This window comes from Salvelinus alpinus, chromosome 3 (genome assembly GCF_045679555.1).
Source record: "Salvelinus alpinus chromosome 3, SLU_Salpinus.1, whole genome shotgun sequence".
NCBI lineage: Eukaryota > Metazoa > Chordata > Actinopteri > Salmoniformes > Salmonidae > Salvelinus > Salvelinus alpinus.
In genome coordinates this window covers 37,859,195-37,881,963 of record NC_092088.1, presented here as the reverse complement: position 1 = coordinate 37,881,963, position 22,769 = coordinate 37,859,195, and the positions used below count along the sequence as shown (strand labels likewise).

Here is a 22,769-nt window from a genome sequence, read left to right as displayed (position 1 = left end):
GAGAACTTGTTCTCAACTGGCCTACCTGGTTAAATAAAGGTGGGGGAAAAAAAAAGTTAAATAAAGTCTTGGGTAGAAATTACAAATGTATCCGATATCGAGACAAGACCCAGACGCTCAAAAAGTGGTCTCTAGACCGGACTCCAGTACTACAACACTGGAATCAGGAATGAGGGGCAGCGTCGGGCACACGTTGAGATATAATTAGCAACTAATTCCCAAACATTGAGCAATATGACATTTAATCGATTACAAATGACATGACCCTCCCCTGGACTAAATTTAAAAAAAAATACTTAACACTCCCGATTTAAATATAAAAAGCATGACCCTCCCCCATTTTCCGCCAGGTGACAATTTCGACCGCTCCCTAAGAACATTTTAAACATGAATTTATAATAAAAAAACATGTATTTTTCCACATTAACAGTGTGCAGGTCTCTCTTTCCTATCAATAACTCTGTAATAATAATTGGATTTATATTGCGCTTTTCCCAATATTCAAAGCACTTTTCATTGTATGGAGGGGAACTCTCCACATAACAATCAAGTAATGACATCAAGCTGAACCTCCAGGAAACATGATTCTGCGATTGCGTAATTCAATGCATAATCAACTATTGTGAATACATAGCTGTATGAAACCTCACACATCTTACAATGCCTAAGGGATTTGATGATAGCCCATATACCTTCTTATTTAGTCATTGTGTAAACATGACCTCACTATTAGAAATTACTACAAAAACCCATTGATTAGCTTCCAATTTACACCCTATTCCAGGGTACTCCAACCCTGTTCCTGGACAGCTACCCTCCTGTAGTTTTTCAATCGAACCCCAGTGTTAATTTACCTGATTCAGCTTATAAACCAGCTCATTATTAGAATCAGGTGAGCTAGATTAGGGTTGGAGGGAAGACCTACAGGATGGTAGCTCTCCAGGAACAGGGTAGGAGAGCCTCTGAACTATTCCCTATATAGTACACTATTTTGGGGTCAGGCTCAATAGGAGCAGGAGGATCTGCTACCCAAAGGGGCTGAGGACAGCTGTCCAGCAGCCATACAGGGAGTTCAGCTGTGTATGTGCTTGTCGTCACTACAGGGTGTTCTTGGCTATAGCGTTCAGAGAGCGGACTTTGCTCACGTCTGCCACCTTCAGGCCGTACTCGGGAGCTGTCAGCGAGGCGCCCATGTTCACACAGGAGTTTCTGCAGGGGAGAGCAGACAGAACTAATAAATGAAGTACTAATTTCATTTATGTAGCGCTTTTAACTAAAAGCATTGTCACAAGTGCTTTATCGGTAAACGGGCTTGCTTTATGGCAAGGACTCACCTGAACTTCATGGCAGAGTCCTTACTGGAGCGAGCAGAACAATGGAACTCCAGAACCCCAGAACTTTCTAGAATCCTCTGGAGATTCCGCTCTGTAATACCCCCTCCTAGAACAGACACACACATGAGAAAGATAAGAACATTAGGTACATTGTTACTGCAGACTTGTATGCAGTGATGATCAGCTGAAAAGGGGAATTCACTTGACTTAAACAAATGTAGGGCACTTACCAGGCATAATGGTTATTCTCCCTTTAGCCTGTTGGATGAAAAGACAGGATTGGTGAAAAAGTAGCAAAGGACAGATCAGAAAACATGTAAGGGGACAGAGGGGCGAGACAGCTGACATGATAGGTTGGATGAATAAGGTGTGAAATTAGTTTTGAAACCTATTTCTTCGAAGTTGAATGGGAGGACATTAGGCGAGAAAGTCTCTTCAGACTATTGAGATGCAGCCTGTGTGTAGGGTGTTTGGGGTTGTTTTGGGACTGGGTAGGAGGAGTAAGTTTTAGGATTGGATCCCTGCCTATTGTTCCAGACTCACCTGTTCCACCAGGCGTTTGATGAGAGGCAGTCCCTCCAGAGCTGAACAGTCACATCCGCTGGTCAGAACACGCTCAAACCCCAAAGACACCAGCGTCTCCAAGGTAACCATGGGGTCGTGCACCATGTCAAAGGCTAAAACACAGCAATCAAAAGTCAGAGGCAATTTTTTTTCATATGTCAGTCTATGTCTTAACATAAATGTCACCAAGACCAGACCAAACAAATCAGTCATGAAACCATAGGAAGCTGTTTTACCTCTGTGAAAAGTAACAGGTAGAGGACGAGAAACAGCTGGTGGAGAGAGGGAATAAAGGAATAAATTGGATTAAATGATAATCCGCATCACTGACAGTTTGTCGATTTTCAAACGCTCGCTCAAGGATCCCAGGAACCTCAAATGGCAGGGCCAAGACTCTGTGCCCTTTTAAATCGCATGAACTCACGCACACTCCTACCTAGCAATTCCATACAGAGTTCAGCGTCGACTCTCCCATCCTCAGTCAGAGCTCCCAGCACCAGTCCATCTGCCCCATGACTCCTCACCAGCTCAATGTCCTTTCTCATCACCTCAACCTCGCGGTCCGTGTACAGGAAATCCCCCCCGCGTGGACGGATCATGGTATAGACCGGGATACGCACATACTGCTTCACCACCTGCAGCAGACCTGGGCCAGACCAAGTGATGGAGAGATAGGGGGAAAGAGAGATTACAACACAGCATTGATACTTAGAAATCATTCGGAAAGTTATGGAAAGTGAAGACTACAGCCTTGTCATTAACATATGAAAACACTACCTTCATACAACATAAAGCACTTTGAGACAGTGAAAAGCGCAATCTTTTATGCCATCCGTTGACAGACACCCATAAACATGAATTGAGATCTGTATGGGTTTACCCATAAACAGGCTGTGGGTCTCACCCTTACCTATACTGGGCGTGATTCCTCCTTCGAGCAGACTAGAACACAGCTCCAGCCGACCAGCACCTGTGGGTTATAAACATACACCCCAAGTATTTATTTGGATTTAACTAGGAAAGTCAGTTAAGAACAAATTCATATTTACAATGACGGCCTTCTCCGGACAACGCTGGGCCAATTGTGCGCGGCCCTATGGGACTCCCAATCATGTGATGCAGCCTGGATTTGAACCAGGTACTGCAGTGACACCTCTTGCACTGAGATGCAGTGTCTTAGACTACTGCGCCACTCGGGAGCAGATTGTACCATTGTATGGTCTACCTTGGTCTAAGACGTCTACCATGGTCTACCTTTATGGTCTACCTCTGCCTCTTAACTAGGCAAGTCAGTAAAGCACAAATTCTTGTTTACAATGACGGCCCACGGTGTGTAGTTATGATTGACTACATACCACGCCCGCCAAGTTAAGCCATGCGAGAGCTGGGTTCAATAGGGTCTGGCTTCAACAGACATGTGTGCTAGCTAGCTAGCTAGCGTTGTACATGCTAGCTAGCACACGCTAGCTAGCTATTAGCATTACATCATTACATGCCACACCCACTAGCATTACATCACTAGAAGCATTACATCATTACATCTACACTAGCTAGTACTAGCTAGCGTGTGTATATTAGCTTGTAATGACGTAACGCTAGTGGGTGCGGCATGTAGTGACGTAATGCTAATGGAAGTTGTACTCCTACAAGTATCCTCAATGACAGTGAGTGCCACTATAACCTTCAACCTGGCATTTCTGCTTTCCACAACCCGAGTCGTGTCGATAACTTCATAGCTTTCATTGGTAAGGTTAACTTTAGTCACTATCAAAGCACATTCAGGATCGCAAACCATGCCAGGACCAGCAGAAGCACCAGCCCCGACAGTAGGTACACTCTTAGTACAGGAGCAGCCATGGAAGCTCCATCAGTCGGCATTGTAGTTCCACCAATCTGTCTTACAGTTTCTGCATATGATACATCATTACTGATTATATATCTCAACCTCTCTGCACCTGGTACCCACCGAATGCTGCACTATGTTCCCCTCCACAATTACAACACTTAACCGTCACATTGCTCCTGTAACGGATGTGAAATGGCTAGCTAGTTAGCGGTGGTGCGCGCTAATAGCCTTTCAATCGGTGACGTCACTTGCTCTGAGACCTTGAAGTAATGGTTCACCTTGCTCTGAAAGGGCCGTGGCATTTGTGGAGCGATGGGTAACAATTCTTCGTGGGTGGCTGTTGTTGATATGTGCAGAGGTTCCCTGGTTCACGCCCGGGTCGGGGCAAGGGAACGGACGTAAAGTTATACTGTTACACTCCCACATTCACCATAATCATGTTCCCCTCCTCACTTGGCACATATTTTCTTTCCTTTACACTGAAAAGCTACATGTCCCATTCTTTGACATTTAAAACACCGCAATGGGAATGGCGACAAATTCTCTGAGATTGTTACTAAGGAATCCTATCTGTACTTGTCCAGTCAAAACCTCAAACCTCAGCAGCACTGATACGCTTTCACATCTTTGACCCTCTTTCCTACTGATCAACCTTTTGGCCTCAATCACTGCCTCCCTTCACATTAATATAATCTATGGACATAGATATTGGAACCCCAGCGATGACTAGTGGTTCCCCTTGCTCTGCAAGGGCCGCGCCTTTTGTGGAGCGATGGGTAACGATGCTTCGTGGGTGACTGTTGTTGATGTGTGCAGAGGGTCCCTGGTTCGCGCCCGGGTCGGGGCGACAGACTAAAGTTAAACTGTTACATTGGTGCCGTGACCCGGATTACTGGTTGCTGCGGAAAAGGAGGAGGTCGAAAGGGGGGTATGTGGAATGGCTATCTAGTTAGCAGTGGTACGCACTAATAGCCTTTCAATTGGTGACGTCATTTGCTCTGAGACCTTGAAGTATTGGTTCCCCTTGCTCTGCAAGGGCCGCGGCTTTTGTGGAGCGATGGGTAACGATGCTTCGTGGGTGACTGTTGTTGTGTGCAGAGGGTCCCTGGTTCGCGTCGGGGCGAGGGGACGGACTAAAGTTAAACTGTTACATAAGCACCAGGGACATGGCTTTTAATCTTCTCTTTTTTTATTGGCAGGATCCTCCCTTGCTGAGCCGGACTACCACAAAATATTATCAATCTACCTTTTCCAACGAACCAGGCTAGTTTGACTTCACCTCTCTCTCTACGACATTGGTTAGTCGGATATGGTGTAAATGAGGCCCTGTGGTCTCACCAAACACCATCACCACTTTCCACTCCAACACATTATTACTCTTGCGTCCTATCTCTTCTTCCTTGACCCTCATCCTCCCACTCCATCTCATCAGAACTGACACCCATATTGTTCGCATTCCAGCACAGCTGTTGCTTCTCCAACCTTTCCTCCATTTCGTCCACAGTACTGGCTGCCATTTCCAATCCGAGCGGTGTGTCAAGACCTTTCTCACACTCAAACAAGGGCCAGCCTTATCATGTTTTTGATGAGGTGAAGAACATTTAAACTGTTTTCAGCGTCACAAGTCTACTCCTCTTCGGCAAGCACACACCCAACCCTAATCTAATGCACCTGATTCTAATAATTAGCTGGTTGATAAACTGAATCAGGTTAGTTACAGCTGGGATTGGATTGAAAACCTACAGGAGTGTAGCTCTCCAGCAACAGTATAGCAGAGTCCTGGTCTAAAGTCAACTTCACTTAGGGGAGGTTAGTTTACACTATCGCATTACAGCAGCATAGCCTACCTCCCCTCTCGGCGTTGATGGCAGACTCCACACTGTCCACACACACCTCCATCAAAAAGCCCTCTGCCATCCTACACACACACACACGGAGAGAAATATGGTTTCCATTAAATGTCAGGCTGGTGTAACGTTACTCAAAATCAATTCACACAGCATATGTCGACGAATACCAAACTTTTAAGCTATTTCAAGTTTCGACTTCTGTGTTCACCTACCCGTCAAACTAAAATGTGTATTACTAGCTCCTTGTTCTGTGTGCGCGTCAACTCGCCACCGTTTCAGCCTTCACTAGTAGTCAAGATCCAACCCTTCATTCGGCCATCGGTCACGCTCATCTGTTTTGCCCTATCTGTGATCGATTAATCGTCCTGGTGAAACGTCAATCATAGAAAGAGTTGATTGAAAATGGGTTTTTAATCCACAAGTATCAATACATGTATGTTTGTGGTGTTTTTTTAAATTTTAAATAGTACAACTGTAAAATGTTATTTGCGTAGCCTCGATGTGACGTCAGAGGTCAGAGTTGAATTGCATGGCTCTGTTAGGAAACACGGTTGTGTAACGTTTTTTTTTTTTTATCGTTGCCCGGTCTTCCTACGGCTGTTGCGTGAGAGGACCATTTTAAATAAGGATGCTGCTCCCTTCGTTACGGACGTTGGTGTCGTGTGGCTGTCGAAATGCTGGGAGAGGATTTCAGCAGAGCAATGTAAGTGGAGGAAATAGGCTAGCTAGCAAGCTGCTAACGTTATCATGTCGGAAAGTGGTTTTCATTTCTTGCTGTTTTCAAGGCAACTTGGAACTCGGGAAAAAAGGTCAAATCATGACGTCAGTGATTTTCAGGTCGGAAAGTCGGAGCTCTAGAAAGATGCCCGATTTCCCGACTTGGAATTCTGGGTTGAATGACCGTTCAAAACTATTGTTCCCAGTCGGACCTGGTTTTTCCACTGAGTTCCCATTTGTCTTGAACGCACTGAAATCGGAGTTTTGAGTTTCCTGTTTTTTGTGAACGCGGCATAAATTTCACTCCTAGGTGAAGGAAGCATACAGTAGATGCGGTAGCTAAAGAGGGCAATGGAACGCAGACCGTGGGGTATAGAACAAGGACGCTCGATTGAAGCACATTAAACAACTCTGATCTAACAAAGTGGATATTCGTCATGATTGATGTATTGTAACACGCCCACAATGTGGTTACTAAAGTCCAATTTGGATATGTGGCTGTTTTTCGCTGCATAACATTTAGAAGCTGTTCCTTTTCAGATTTAGAAGTGACTGCTAAATGCTACAGTTCATATAAGCTGGTAGCATAGCTAGCATACAGAAATCGGTGCTGGTAGGCAGTCGTTTTAAACTGCAATGCAGTTGATTGGTGACGATGGCATTTATGGGGTCAATTTCACGCCATATGTATTGAATTCAAAATAAATAAATCGTGAACATGAAAAATAAAGTTGAGAATGTAAACATTATATTTTCGAGGACGGGTTAATATAATGATGTGGAAAGCAAAAACTTGTAAGCAAATCATTTTAAAGCGAGAGCAAAAATATTAGAAAACGAATTCAAAAATCGTTTTCGGTTAAACTTTCCCAGCAATCAATCCTATTAATACATTTTGCCTACGCCCTTGCCTGCATGTACTACCTTTTGGTTGCGCCACTCGTATCTTTGCTTTCACTGCCAGTGTTTTCGATTGCGAGTTTTGTCATTATTTTTCCGTGAAGGGCGGGGTTTTAGAGGGAGGCGTAGACAGTGAGTCTCCATTGGTCTGCTAGTTTTGGAGTGACGGTCTTAACCCAATCAAATGAACATGATAGACAGGCTTTTTTTCTTCTATTGCCTACTTAAGTAGACGGTCTGACTTCACCTCGTTTTAGGGTTTTAGCTAACGTATTTCACAATTGTCAGTCACGGGTCAATAATGTACGGATATTAGAAGCGTGTCTATCTAATACATTTAATGACAAACATATCACGACATGGTTAATCATATTGTAACGACCCTGGGTTTATAAGCGAGGATATCGACTCTGTCGCACGAGCATGCTTTTGCGGCACAGTCGATAGCGCTCCGGACCTCGGGCTAGAAGGTCGAGGGTTCGAGACCTGCTCCCTGCTGTTTCATTACAATATGAAATACCTGTTGCACAACGTAACTTTCGGCGCAGGTGTCGGTAACTGGTTTGCCATACATTATTATTTTTATCACCAACATTCATGGTACAAATCCATACTTGAAAATGATCAGTTACTTGACTCTTTGGAAAAGCGTTTTCTTCATTGGCTAACCAAGTTCCCTAATGCTTTACTTATAGTAGGTGGGGATTTTAATATTTCTCAGAATTCAGTGGCGTGCCGTGGGCCTGGGGCCTAGGCCTTCAGTGAGGTACTACACAGTCCCACCCGAATTAATCCACCTCTTATTACCATCATTATGCCATGGCTCTAGACACTATACATTTAGACAGAAACGCAGTATAACCAGGCGTTGCGTCACCTTGAAATTGACAAATTGACATTTTTGGGTAAACAGTGTTTAACAGACAACTCAAGTTTGCAAAGCCAGTGTAGCTCCAAACACCAAATCGATCACTTGCAAATAATAGGCATTCCCAGCAGTACAGTTTGCAGTGCTTCTCGGAGCCATAGCGCTCGTAGTTGAAACTTTCAAAGTGGCGAGCGAACGAACCCCTTTCCCGCCTGTGACAGGCGGGAAAGTTCGTCTTGAGAATGGCGTTATAATTATATCCTCGACCAAATCGATATCTTCTCCTCCTTCCGCCATTGTGGGTTGAAAAAACAGCTTAGTAGAACGCGAATTAATTCGTTTATCAAATTCAGTTTCCTAGATCTGCATAGACCTGCCCATAGGACCTGCCTCTCAATATTGGTAATCCAATCAAAAGACGTGGACGCACTACGCCTGCTAGCTGGCTCCTGTGTAACACTGGAGCCAGCCAGCAGGCGTACAATAGCCAACTCTAAAGCTGATTGGTTGACACAATTTTAATTTCCATTCACTTTAAGCTACAAGCGCCCGCACTGTTGATTCTGAAGGCCCGAGGGCAGATTTTAGACCCCTGGCAACACATGATGGCTGAATATGATTGGATAAAAGATCTAACATAAAGACCAGCCCTCCAAATCTCAACCTGGGGCTGGAAGCAGTGCAACCAAGAGGAAAGCTATGAAATGAAGAGTATAACTCTTACTCTGGGGAATAATTTAATACATATCTGTGGGAAAATATATTTAAAAAAAAAATTATATTCTGATGATGTTTAGGCCAGCAGAGAAGGCCTTGCAGGCCCTGACGGCCCACCACTGTCAGAATTTAATTTATAGATGGCCTCTGGGACAGTCCACTTTTATGAATACAAGGCAGTTTATGGAAAGGTTTGATATTATAGATATTTGGAGAGTAAAGTTTCCTAATGACAAGTCTTTTACCTGGAATAATATGGCACACTCCAGACAATCATGCATACATCAAAAAAGAAAGAAAGGAGGACCAAGGCACTCTTCATATAATTAATTAAAATGCCTTTATTAGTATGGCATGTTCAATAGAAACAAAGTTGTTTAAAAAACGACGCGTTTCGGCTGCATGGCCTTCGTCAGGGAGTACTAATAAAGGCATTTTAATTAATTATATGAAGAGTGCCTTGGTCCTCCTTTCTTTTTGATGACCAATTTACACCTTTTACCAAAGAGCACCTTCTATCTACCAAAATATACTATAGTGTACCTTAGTAGCGCTTCCCTTCCTCCTCTTTCTACTAATCATGCATACATTTTTGGCTGGTGTCTAAATATTTTGATAAACAGGGTAGTTCTGTTAACATCCTTGCCACTCCCCTTACTGATCATAGAGCTATTTATATTGACATTCAAATTTTAATCTCTGATTATGGCCTTATGGCCTATAGAGCTTAATAGCTCTATATTAAAACATGAGTTGGTCAAGATGGAGATAAACAATTTAATTACACACTTCTGGAACAAAGCTATAAATGACAATTCATACAGTAATAACTGGGAGATTTTTAAATATGAGGTTGGAAAATATTTCCGAAACTATGGAATATTCTCGCCAAGAAAAGGAGAGCTGAAGAAGTAAGTGTAATTACAAAGATCACCTCTCTTGTTCAAAAGCCTGTTGAAAGTCTCTGAGGAGGACAAATATGTTCTGAGTTACAACACATGTTGGAGGATATGTATTAACTGAAAGCAGAGGGAGCCTTTGTCAGATCTAGGAAGAAATTCCTAGAGGGTGAACAAAATTAATATTATTTTCAGGTTAGAAAAATACCACTCTAAAAATAATACAATTCAACAATTAAATGTTAATGGTCTCATCACAGATGATCCCAAATTAATCTAACTTTAGTTGCAACTTCTACAGTAATTTACAGTGGGGAGAACAAGTATTTGATACACTGCCGATTTTGCAAGTTTTCCTACTTACAAAGCATGTAGAGGTCTGTAATTTTTTATCATAGGTACACTTCAACTGTGGGAGACGGAATCTAAAACAAAAATCCAGAAAATCACATTGTATGATTTTTAAGTAATTAATTTGCATTTTATTGCATGACATAAGTATTTGATACATCAGAAAAGCAGAACTTAATATTTGGTACAGAAACCTTTGTTTGCAATTACAGAGATCATACGTTTCCTGTAGTTCTTGACCAGGTTTGCACACACTGCAGCAGGGATTTTGGCCCACTCCTCCATACAGACCTTCTCCAGATCCTTCAGGTTTCGGGGCTGTCGCTGGGCAATACGGACTTTCAGCTCCCTCCAAAGATTTTCTATTGGGTTCAGGTCTGGAGACTGGCTAGGCCACTCCAGGACCTTGAGATGCTTCTTACGGAGCCACTCCTTAGTTGCCCTGGCTGTGTGTTTCGGGTCGTTGTCATGCTGGAAGACCCAGCCACGACCCATCTTCAATGCTCTTACTGAGGGAAGGAGGTTGTTGGCCAAGATCTCGCGATACATGGCCCCATACATCCTCCCCTCAATACGGTGCAGTCGTCCTGTCCCCTTTGCAGAAATGCATCCCCAAAGAATGATGTTTCCACCTCCATGCTTCACGGTTGGGATGGTGTTCTTGGGGTTGTACTCATCCTTCTTCTTCCTCCAAACACGGCGAGTGGAGTTTAGACCAAAAAGCTCAATTTTTGTCTCATCAGACCACATGACCTTCTCCCACTCCTCCTCTGGATCATCCAGAGGGTCATTGGCAAACTTCAGACGGGCCTGGACATGCGCTGGCTTGAGCAAGGGGACCTTGCGTGCACTGCAGGATTTTAATCCATGACGGCGTAGTGTGTTACTAATGGTTTTCTTTGAGACTGTGATCCCAGCTCTCTTCAGGTCATTGACCAGGTCCTGCCGTGTAGTTCTGGGCTGATCCCTCACCTTCCTCATGATCATTGATGCCCCACGAGGTGAGATCTTGCATGGAGCCCCAGACCGAGGGTGATTGACCGTCATCTTGAACTTCTTCCATTTTCGAATAATTGCGCCAACAGTTGTTGCCTTCTCACCAAGCTGCTTGCCTATTGTCCTGTAGCCCATCCCAGCCTTGTGCAGGTCTACAATTTACCCCTGATGTCCTTACACAGCTCTCTGGTCTTGGCTATTGTGGAGAGGTTGGAGTCTGTTTGATTGAGTGTGTGGACAGGTGTCTTTTATACAGGTAACGAGCTCAAACAGGTGCAGTTAATACAGGTAATGAGTGGAGAACAGGTGGGCTTCTTAAAGAAAAACTAACAGGTCTGTGAGAGCCGGAATTCTTACTGGTCGGTAGGTGATCAAATACTTATGTCATGCAATAAAATGCAAATTAATTACTTAAAAATCCTACAATGTGATTTTCTGGATTTTTGTTTTAGATTCCGTCTCTCACAGTTGAAGTGTACCTATGATAAAAATTACAGACCTCTACATGCTTTGTAAGTAGGAAAACCTGCAAAATCGGCAGTGTATCAAATACTTGTTCTCCCCACTGTATATAGTTCTAAGTATTGTGAGGTTTCCTCAACTCTTTATTTTTTTTTTACTCTGGGGAATGTGAAATCAATTGGGGAGGCTGAGAAGGAACAGTGTGATGACCCTATTATAGTTGAAGAGGTAATTTATTCTATTGAACACCTTAAAAATAATAAGTCTCCTGGGACTGATGGTATATCTGCTGAGTTTTACAAAACTTTTTCTCAACAGTTAGCCCTATTACTGTTGGAGCATTGCAAATAATGCTTTCCCTCCCAGTTTGACTCAAGGTCTGATTACATTTAATATATAAGCCCAAGAAATACTTGCTTCTCCTCGATAATTGGTGTCCAGTCTGTCTGCTCAATAATGACTACAAAATATTAGCCTCTAATTTGCAAAAAGAATGAAGGCAGTATTGGACTCAATTATATAAGAGACCCAATCTGGCTTCATGAGAAATAGACATACAGTGGGGAGAACAAGTATTTGATACACTGCCGATTTTGCAGGTTTTCCTACTTACAAAGTATGTAGAGGTCTGTAATTTTTATCATAGGTACACTTCAACTGTGAGAGACGGAATCTAAAAAAAAAAATCCAGAAAATCACATTGTATGATTTTTAAGTAATTAATTAGCATTTTATTGCATAACATAAGTATTTGATCACCTACCAACCAGTAAGAATTCCCAGAGGTGCCTTATTGCTATTATAAACTGGTTACCAACATAATTAGAGCAGTCAAATAAATGTTTTGTCATATCCGTAGTATACAGTCTGATATAGCACGGCTGTCAGCCAATCAGCAGCATTCAGAGCTTGAACCACCCAGTTTATAATCCCCTATAACGCACGGTATATCAGCACAGTAGAATTCAATGGCAAAAGTTCATTCTTGCATGTTCTATGTTTGAGCTGCCTTAGAAGCTGAATTGTTGAATTGAAAACATCGTCATTGTTGAATTCGATTTTCAAAATAGCAAGCCAGGACCGATGGTTTGGTTAGCTAAACTAGCAGGTTTGTTTTGTTACCAAGGCAATGTGCTAGCTACTTCAGTGAATGTTGAACACATTTCTACTTGCAAATGTATTAAATTATAGCCGTTGTATAAAAGGATTAATCAACTCGGCACTCTGTCTTCTCACGAAAATAATGCTACTATGGAAGGGGAAATTTCATGAATATTCATGAGTCTCGACATAGAACCCGTCGTGTGATTGGTTGAGCATTCTTGAGTACGTGACGTCACACAGATGCTCTACAGAGCCTTCTGTTTAGCTAGCTCGTGCCGCCGGCAAATTGTCAGTCATGTTTTAGTAAGGGTTCAGAGAGACGTCACGCAACCAAGAGGGCTAAACTAATCACCCGACGGATTCTATATCGTAACTCATGAGATTGCCCCCAGCCTTCCTACGAAAGAAAATTTAACTTACCGCATCCTATAGAGATCCTATTAAATACTAGAGGGGTTATGTCATGAACCCTCAAAGTTCCATAATGGGGTGAAAATGGGAGCCATCTTGGTCAGGGAGAAATCCAAAACCAGTCTAATTGGAATGAATGGCAGTAGAGGCATCCCACCTAGAAATAATGTTGTAAAGACAACTGCCTGACGTCCAATCTACGCTCAGTTTTGTATGACAGTGAAAGTTAAAAGGACACAATTTTCAGGTTGTTGTTTCAATGACTTGAAAACAATTTAATTTCAATGTACTTGTTGCCTATACGCATGGACGCAGTATAAAAAAATATTCTATGAACAATTTTATTAACAATCATACATCACTCCAGTATTTACACACAGTATTTTTTTTACAACATTCAAGTGCTAATTGTTTTTATTCCACTGCTGAAGAAGCATGACTCAAATCATCATACCTACTCATATTTCAAACATCCAGCGTGACAAAAGAAAGCATTTTTCCATGCCTCACTATTAACTTAATTATTGCCAATACATATTAAGAAAGGGGTTTCCATTTGGACTTAATTTCCATTTCATGTAACATTTAGTCATTATTATTTATGCAACCAACTGATAATTGTTTTGTACACTTATATTGTTTACCAAAGCAAGCTGGACATTGCATCCAATTCTTACTCTTTTAATCAATGGTATCAACATTTAGCAAAACCAATGAACTGACCAATCAACCGACTGTTGATTGAATGTGTTGCAAAAACAACACATCTTGGTCCATCTTAGTATGAGAAACAGGGGCCTCCCGAGTGGTGCAGCGGTCTAAGGCACTGCATCGCAGTGTTGAGGCATCACTGTGTTATAGCCGGCCGTGACCGGGAGTTCCATAGGGTGGCGTACAATTTGGCCCAGCGTCGTCTTGATTAGGGGAGGGTTTGGCCAGGGGCTTTACTTTGCTCATTGTGCTATAGCGACTCCTTGTGGCGGGCGCCTGCAAGCTGACTTCGGTCGTCAGTATTTCCTCCGACACATTGGCTGGCTTCCGGGTTAAACGAGCAGGTGTTAAGAAGCAACGCGGCTCGGCGGGTCATGTTTCGGGGGACGCATGACTCGACCTTGCAGGGATGAGACAAGATCACATTTTGATTTCACGAAATTGGGGAGAAAAAGGGGGTAAAAAAATGAAACGCAGTATACATTCATAAAATTGTCTATAGTATGTACCGAGTGTAAAAAACATTAGGAACACCTTCCTAATATTTAGTTATACATCCTTTTGCCCTCAGAACAGCCTCAATTTGTCGGGTCATGGACTCTATAAGGTGTCAAAAGCCTTCCACAGGCCCATGTTGACACCAATGCTTCCGACAGTTGTCAAGTTGGCCGGATGTCTTTTGGGTGGTGGACCATTCTTGATACACATGGTCAACTGTTGAGTGTGAAAAACCAAGCAGTTTTGCAGTTCTTGACACACTCAAACCGGTGTGCCTGGCAACAACTACCATACCTCGTACAAAGGCAATTAACTTTTGTCTTAGCCATTCACCCTCTGAATGGCACACATACACAAACTTTAACCTGTCTCCTCTCCTTCATCTACACTGATTTTTTGAAGTGGATATTAACAGGTGACATCAATAAGGGATCATAGCTTTCACCTCGCCAGTCTGTCATGGAAAGAGCAGGAATTTCCTAATGTTTTGTACACTCGGTGTATAGCTGAAGGTCTAACATCCCTCTCTTCCATAACAACAGCGGACTCCTCATTTGCGGCAATGGCTGGCGAAGAGAAGCCAGCACTCCATCACAGCAGAGGCAGGAGCCAACACAGCACCAGCTACAGTTCCCAACGTGGCCACCAATCGGCTCCTCGGCCGATGGCTGTTGGGCTGCAGTGGACTGGTGGTCGGGGCAGTGGTGTTGGGAGGTGTCACAAGGTAATGCAACACATCATGGAAGTGAAGCAATGTATTATGTACTGTAGTTGTAACCACATTGGTTGGATCTTCAGTGTTCAAGGGAATTACAACTGAGAATGGGTCTACTTTGATTTAATGTGAGATGAAAAAAAACATCTGGCTCTTGTTATTGATCCTGCAGGATAAATGCCTTACTTGGAGCTGCAAGACCTAGCTAGTTAGCTGTAATGTTTGTGAAGACGACTCACTGCAATCACATCTCCTATGTAATGTATTGTATTGAGAGATACTGTTTGTGTTTGTTCTCCCTATCCAGGCTGACTGAGTCAGGGCTCTCAATGGTAGACTGGCACCTGGTGAGAGAGATGAAGCCTCCTCAGACTCGGGCCGAGTGGGAGGCTGAGTTTGCCAAGTACCGGCAGTTCCCAGAGTTCAAAATGTGAGTGCCTGGCCTGAATGTATCTGTCTTGATAGTTAGGCTTCCTCAAAGTCTACATCAACAGAACATGTATAATTATGTTTTAAAGGGATACTGGGAGATTCTCCTGTTTTTCTACTTAGTGTTTGATGAACTCGTGAATACAATTTTTTGTCTCTGTGTGCAATATGAAGGAAGTTAGCAGTAGTTTCGCGAGCCAATGCTAAGTAGTGTTAGAGCAATGACTGGAAGTCTACAGGTACGCTAGCATTCTTCCTCTGACTTCCTTCATACTGCACACAGAGACATGCAAATGGTATCCACAAGTTAATCTGACTGGTTAAGTGGGTAAATTTAGAATCTTGCAGTATCCCTTTAAGAACCTATTTCTGACCATTCTAAGATACTCGACAGTGGTGTGAAAATGCTCAATTTATAGCTGCCTTAAAAAAATAAGTCCTCCAAATGTCCTCTTAAAATGCTAAAGGAATTAACTATCTCAAACCATAGCGTTAGTTTTAATTTCACCTGGGAATCACTCTAAAATAGCAAGCCTTTCTGTCAAATAAGCTTGATGCAAACTACTTAACTTTTGACTACTCAGCTCATTGTTGACTCACTGTCCGCTCTGTTATTCTCCAGAATGAACCATGACATGACTCTACCAGAGTTTAAGTTCATCTTCTACATGGAGTGGGGCCACAGGATGTGGGGCAGGCTGGTAGGGCTGGCCTATGTCCTCCCCACCATCTACTTCTGGAAGAAAGGCTACTTCAACAGATCTATGAAGGGACGTGCACTGGGACTCTGTGGATTTGTGTTCTTTCAGGTAAGCGAGTAAGGATGGGATGGGGGGGGGGGGGGTTATAGTTCAACAAATTCATGAAGGGATGTGCACTGAGACTCTAGATTTTGTCATCTTCCAGGTATGGAGGAGGGTTGGAGGATGAAGTGATGGAGAGGGAGAAAAAGAAAGTGAGAGCGAGCACACGATAGTTCAACAGATAGGGACGTATACTGGGATTTGTTTTCTTCCAGGTAAAGAAGGATGTGATTGAGGGTGAGGGAGATATTTTATACTTGCCCGGGTTGAACCTGGAACGGGCGAAAGCGGGGAGTTAGGAGCGCCCTTCTCAAATCAAAAAGTAATCTGCGCCGCTCGGTCATAATGTCAACAAGGCAGCATGGTGTATCGTCCAGAAACGTACATCTCTTTTCCATAAAATAAATGCTGGAATTTAACTCGTTTTCATTGGGGAGGCATGTAAAGCGTGTTTACTTTGCACGGGAAGACACAGAATCTTACTAATTACTACATGTAATCAGACAGAGCAGGGCAACTGACTCACACTCGGGACACAGCCCGGTTCCACATCGAATGCAACTACACGGGCGCCCGTGCGAGATTAATCGAACCCCCTCAGTGAGAGGGAAAGGATAGGTCAACAGATCTATGAAGGGAATGGCGTAGTACTGAAGCACTGTGGATTCGCAGACCTGACAACCTGCAGGCATTTTGCGTATCATGCACACAATTTGAGGTAAAAATATGCTGGTACAAAAAAACGACTCTAAAATATGCACACAAAAAAAGCTTATTGTTGGCACGTTGTGGTTTTTGACCCAACCGTCTGAAGTTTGAGCTGAGCCAATCAGAGGGCTTGGGTGAGGCAAAAAAAAAGAAATCTCAAATTGTATGTGTTGGTCAAGCACATATCCACAATTCTTTTGTAATTTGATCCTTAGCTAAGGCGACGTTACGACGAAGTTAGTTAGCTACAGCGGTTAGTCAACTAAGCGAAAACACTTTCTTGCCCGCACGTGCTTTATCTCTGCAACAGTAGCGAGGACATTGATGAGTAACGTGCGGTGTTGCGAAGGTTCAGTGCGCGTTGCTGCGTGGATGGAAACAGACATGGCGAATACCATCCTTCAGAGAGCTATGTTAGACTGTTAAAGATTTAGTAGGCCTATGTTAGTTAATCGGTTCTTGATCTGTCCTCTTGATACAGCTGTATGTCAACAGTAGGCAGCTAATGATGTGATAATAGTCAGTTCACCAATGTCAACAAGGCATGTTGAATGAATGGTAGCCTAGTAGTCAGACCTAACTTGATGGAATAGGTCAGGGATGGAGACAATGACTGAATAAATGAAGGAGATGATGGAGCTCTGAAACAAGCTCATATAGACCTAGTTCAGTTGCTTCATATTCCAAATAACCTACAGTAAGCTAGACTACAAGATGCTATCCAGTAATTTAATTATTCTGAATTTTCTCCCCAACAAAATGTAAGAATAAGACAGTTTATATTTTCACTAGACTATCCACATAAACACACCTTTTAATTAGAATAATCAATACCCCTACATTTTACCTATGAAAGTGTCATGGAGACCACCTTCATTTCATTAAATATCAAACACAAGGCTTTTGCTATAATTTAATGCTGACCACCTCCGGACCTCCCCCCTACCCAACCTTAGGCTTACATCAGCACCACCTTGTCTAAAAATCCTAGGGAGAGCCCTGATTGTACATTTAAACATATTTCTAGTTAGCTACTGAAGAGCAGCCAATTACCAAGTACCCATAACTATAGCCTACCATTCCTACCGAGGCAGTCTTCTGCCAACATCATTATTAGGCAAAAAAGGGTGCATTTGCCAATGACTTGAGCAGTGTGAGTGTCGCTCGCGCAGTTGTGGGGAGCAGCCACGATGCTGAAGTGGTACTCATACAAATTATTCAAGGTTGGCACGTCTGGATTTGCCTCTTCCAGATGATACAGTACACAAATGTTCTGGCACTGTCTGAGAACCTAAGCTGTACATGGCTTCTACAGTCTAAGTTGTCTAAAATGGTTTTCCTATCTCTTTCCATTCCCCTCTTTTAGGGCCTCCTGGGCTGGTACATGGTGAAGAGTGGTCTGGAGGAGAAGCCAGAGTCCTATGATGTCCCCCGAGTCAGTCAGTATCGCTTGTCTGCTCACTTAGGTTCAGCTCTGCTGCTCTACTGTGCTAGTCTATGGACCGGACTCACACTGATGGTCGAGCCGCACAAGGTACTGAAACACGCACACACGCGAAAGCTCAAACTGTGCATATTAATCATGTTTTGAATCTGTGTCCCCTCCCTCTACTCCTAGTTGGCTAATACTAAGCGTCTGAACCAGCTGAGGAGGTTTGCTAAGGGCACTGTAGGCTTGGTCTTCCTCACCGCACTCTCAGGTAATTGTGTGTGGTGTGTGCCAAAGTGGCGGTTGTAGCAGGTTTGGATGTGCATTGTGTATATACAGTGCCTTCGGGAAGTATTCAGACCCCTTGACTTTTTCCACATTTTGTTACATTACAGCCTTACTCTAAAATTGATTAAATAATTTTTTCCCTCATCAATCTACACACAATACCCCATAATGACAAAGCAAAACAGGATTTTATACATTTGCTAATAAAGAAAAAGGATATATTACATTTACGTAAGTATTCAGACCCTTTACTCAGTACTCTGTTGAAGCACCTTTGGCAGCGATTACAGCCTCGAGTCTTCTTCGGTATGACGCTACAAGCCTGGCACACCTGTATTTGGGGAGATCCTCTCAAATTCTGTCAGGTGGGATGGGGAGTGTTGCTGCACAGCTATTTTCAGGTCTCTCCAGAGATATTCGATCAGGTTTAAGTCCGGGCTCTGGCTGGGCCACTCAAGGACATTCAGAGACTTATCCCAAAGCCCCTCCTGCGTTGTGCTTAGGGTCGTTGTCCTGTTGGAAGGTGAACCTTCACTCCAGTCTGAGGTCCTGAGAGCTCTGGAGCTGGTTTTCATCAAGGATCTCTCTGTATTTTGCTCTGTTCATCTTTGCCTCGATCCTGACTTGTCTCCCAGTCCATGCCGCTGAAAAACATCCCTACAGCATGATTCTGCCACCACCGTGCTTCACCTTAGGGACGGTGCCAGGTTTTCTCCAGACATGACGTTTGGCATTCAGACCAAAGAGTTCAATCTTGGTTTCGTGAGACCATAGAATCTTGTTTCTCATGGTCATTGTAAATAGTGTTTGGCCAATATTCCGTTAGGCCAATTTACCATAAAGGCCTGATTTATGGAGTGCTGCAGAGATGGTTGTCCTTCTGGAAGGTTCTCCCATCTCCACAGAGGACCTCTAGAACTCTGTCAGAGTGACCATCGGGTTCTTGGTCACCTTCCTGACCAAGGACCTTCTCCCCGGATTGCTCAGTTTGACCGGGCGGCCAGCTCTAGTAAGAGTCTTGGTGGTTCCAAACTTCTTCCATTTAAGAATGATGGACACCACTGTCTCAGAGCTCTACAGACAATTCCTTTGACCTCATGGCTTGGTTTTTGCTCTGACATGCACTGTCAACTGTGGGACCTTTATATAGACAGGTGTGTGTGCCTTTCCAAATCATGTTCAGTCAATTGAATTGACCACAGGTGGAATCCAATCAAGATGTAGAAACATCTCAAGGATGATCAATGGAAACAAGATGCTTTGTCATTATGGGGTATTGTGTGTAGGTTGCTGAGGATTTGTATGTATTTAATACATTTTAGAATAAGGCTGTAACGTAACAAAATATGGAAAGAGTCAAGGCTGTGATGAGATAAGTATCGCAATACTTTTTTCCAAGGGAAAAATAAATAAATAAATGTGACTCTGGATGACAACAGGGCGGCAGGTAGCCTAGCGTTGGGTCAGTAACCGAAAGGTCGCTGACTCGAATCCTCGAGCCGACTAGTTGAAAAATCTGTTGTGCCCTTGCTTCTGTAAGTCACTCTGACAAATGACAAAACATTTAAATGTAAACATAATGATGTTTCCAACATTAGGGTTGTTTTCCTAAAGACTTTAAATACGCTTCATGTTTTGTTTCCTTGCCACGATACCAATGCGTATCGCCATGCTGGTATCGTCCCGTCCCTAGTTTTGTTTCCTTGCCACAATACTGGTATCATCCCAGCCATAATAACCCTAACATGACTAACTATGGTGTGTGTCCGTGTTTGTGTGTTACAGGTGCGTTTGTAGCAGGGCTGGATGCTGGGTTGGTGTATAACTCGTTCCCTATGATGGGAGACAGATGGATCCCTGACGACCTTCTGGCCTTTTCTCCAACACTCAAGAACTTCTTCGAGAACCCCACCACTGTTCAGTTTGACCATCGAGTTCTGGTACATAATGCACACAGCCTCGTTTTATTAATCTGATTTCTGTTATTTATGTAGGTGATTGATTTCGCACTTCATACCTTTTACAAAACACTGCAGCTTACGCTCATGCATGCATACATTTTTGTATGGATGGACCCAGCGGCAATCGAATCCACAATCCTGGCGTTGCAAGCGCCGTGCTCTACCACCTGAGCCACAGATGACCACTAAACAGTAACTGTTACTCCCTGCCTCTCCCTCCAGGCAATCTCGTCTCTGACGGCCATCACAGGTCTCTATATGTTCTCCAGGAGGATGATGCTACCTAGGAGAGCTAAGATAGCCATATCCTGCCTTACAGCTATGGCCTATGCGCAGGTACACACACACACACACACACACACAGTACGTCATACATCAATGCTTTCTTTTACACTGATGCTTTTAAGTCTGTGAGGGGAGAGTGCTTTTGAAAATCAGTAGGTACAATGGGTGTTAATTTGTCCCTGTGTTTCCATCCTCAGGTTGCCCTGGGCATCAGTACCCTGCTTCTTTACGTGCCCACTCCCCTGGCAGCGACCCACCAGTCAGGCTCTGTCGCTCTGCTCTCATTTGCCATCTGGGTCCTCGCAGAGCTCAGGAAGGTGGCAAAGTAGATGCCCACTTTCCCATGACTCAAACCAGTCCAAGGAGAAGAAAAAAAGAATATTCACAAGATGTTCCAGGAAAAAAGAGAAGTGAGGAGAGAATCATTCTATAAAACAATGGATTGGGTCTTTTGATACTATTTCGGGGAACTTCTATGTTGCAAAGCTGCAAGCTTCTTCCATGGGTTTGAAGTTATATCATAACATTAGAATTCAGTCATATAATGGTTGTTTTGATTGATGCAATGGCAAGAATGTTCAAGCTTATTTTACAACATTTTTCCCCTGCAGTGCCAGGAGGTGTCGCCTGTAGTTCAGAAATCTCACTGAAAGGCATTACTGTAGCTGATGACAGATGTAATTTCAATGTCACTAGATAGTGACTATTTAATAAACTGAAATTGAATTGAGCAGTGTAGAATTTTAGCAACCAGGAAATTAGCGATTTACACTAGATGACACAGCCACAAATTCAGAACAGCTTTCTAAGTTTGAAAACAGATGCTGCTCTGGCGGGAGAAATCAATAGGTGAATATCACAGCCAATCACAACACTGGCGGGTAAGTAATACTGTGAAACACTGATTCCACTGTTAGTGGCAGACATATTATGGACATTTTATGAAATGATATTGCAAATATTCTAAAAAGAAATCCTATGTTGGCACCTTTTAATGCCTTCAGAAAGTATTCATACCCCTGGACTTATTCCACATTGTTGTTACAGCCTGAAATTTCAAGAAATAAAAAAACTCATCCATCTATAGTGCATTCAGAAAGTATTCAGACCCCTTCACCTTTTCCACATTTTGTTACGTTACAGCCTTATTCTAAAAATGCTTAAGTTGTTATTTTACTATTCACACTACCCCATAATGATAAAGCAAAAACAGGTTTAGAAATGTTTGCAAATGTGTGTGTATATATAGTTTATAGTTTTTATATATTTATATATATATATCATAAGTATTCAGACCCTTTACTCAGTACTTTGTTGAAGCACCTGTTTTGATTTTGTCATTATGGGGCATTGTGTGTAGATGGGTGAGAATTATTATTTTTTAAATTCAGGCTGGAATGCAAAAGTCAACTGATCATTTTAAAGGCTTGCATACAATAATTACATAATACTAACAGGTCATAGGAAGTGTGTGTGCCTTTTGCTTCTGAAAAGGACAGGACATGAATGCTTTTGACTTATTGAGTTGTTTCTCATCCTTTGACTTCTGTCTGTTTCTGCTGATCAATGCACTGCCTCTTGATTTTTCTGTATTTTCATACTGAGGTGAATATTAATGCTTGCGGTAACCACAGATCTAGGATCAGTTACCCAACCCCCGAATCCTTACCTGAACGATTGAGGTATACAGGCCTATCTGAGCCAGGATCAGTGGCTGGAGGGCAATCTTTGTATGTTAAATAATGTATTATATATTGCTTTAGGACACGCGTGTGTGATAAATACATATGGAATCTTGAGTTTGTTTTGTTACTAGAGATGTCTTGTCTTTAAATAAAGGCAATGTTAAACCATCTCAGTATTTTCAGAGCTTCATAACCCCACACTCTTTCCTTCTCAATGGACACAGTTTAGGAATAGGCT

At 42.9% G+C, this 22,769-nt stretch overlaps 2 protein-coding genes across 3 annotated transcripts; one reads left to right on the top strand and one right to left on the bottom strand.

Moving 5' to 3' along the window:
- Positions 1-225: 225 nt before the first annotated feature.
- cutc (cutC copper transporter homolog (E. coli)) lies at positions 226-7,315 on the bottom strand. 2 transcript variants are annotated; one of them, XM_071392683.1, is made up of 10 exons: positions 7,236-7,310; positions 5,807-5,959; positions 5,592-5,662; positions 2,809-2,868; positions 2,335-2,544; positions 2,135-2,170; positions 1,878-2,011; positions 1,565-1,592; positions 1,335-1,440; positions 226-1,209 (listed from the first exon to the last, which is right to left on the bottom strand). In XM_071392683.1, the coding sequence occupies exons 3-10, from the start codon at positions 5,659-5,661 to the stop codon at positions 1,098-1,100; spliced, it is 756 nt and encodes a 251-aa protein (XP_071248784.1). In that variant the 5' UTR covers position 5,662; positions 5,807-5,959; positions 7,236-7,310; the 3' UTR covers positions 226-1,097. The 2 variants fall into 2 exon arrangements, with proteins under 2 accessions (XP_071248784.1, XP_071248783.1); XM_071392682.1 differs by lacking the exon at positions 5,807-5,959 and having other exon boundaries at positions 7,236-7,315.
- Positions 6,117-22,699, top strand: cox15 (cytochrome c oxidase assembly homolog 15 (yeast)). The gene is made up of 9 exons (XM_071392674.1): positions 6,117-6,297; positions 14,771-14,952; positions 15,251-15,373; positions 15,995-16,181; positions 18,250-18,417; positions 18,502-18,583; positions 20,386-20,540; positions 20,784-20,897; positions 21,044-22,699. The coding sequence occupies exons 1-9, from the start codon at positions 6,223-6,225 to the stop codon at positions 21,173-21,175; spliced, it is 1,218 nt and encodes a 405-aa protein (XP_071248775.1). The 5' UTR covers positions 6,117-6,222; the 3' UTR covers positions 21,176-22,699.
- The last annotated feature ends 70 nt before the right edge of the window (positions 22,700-22,769 follow it).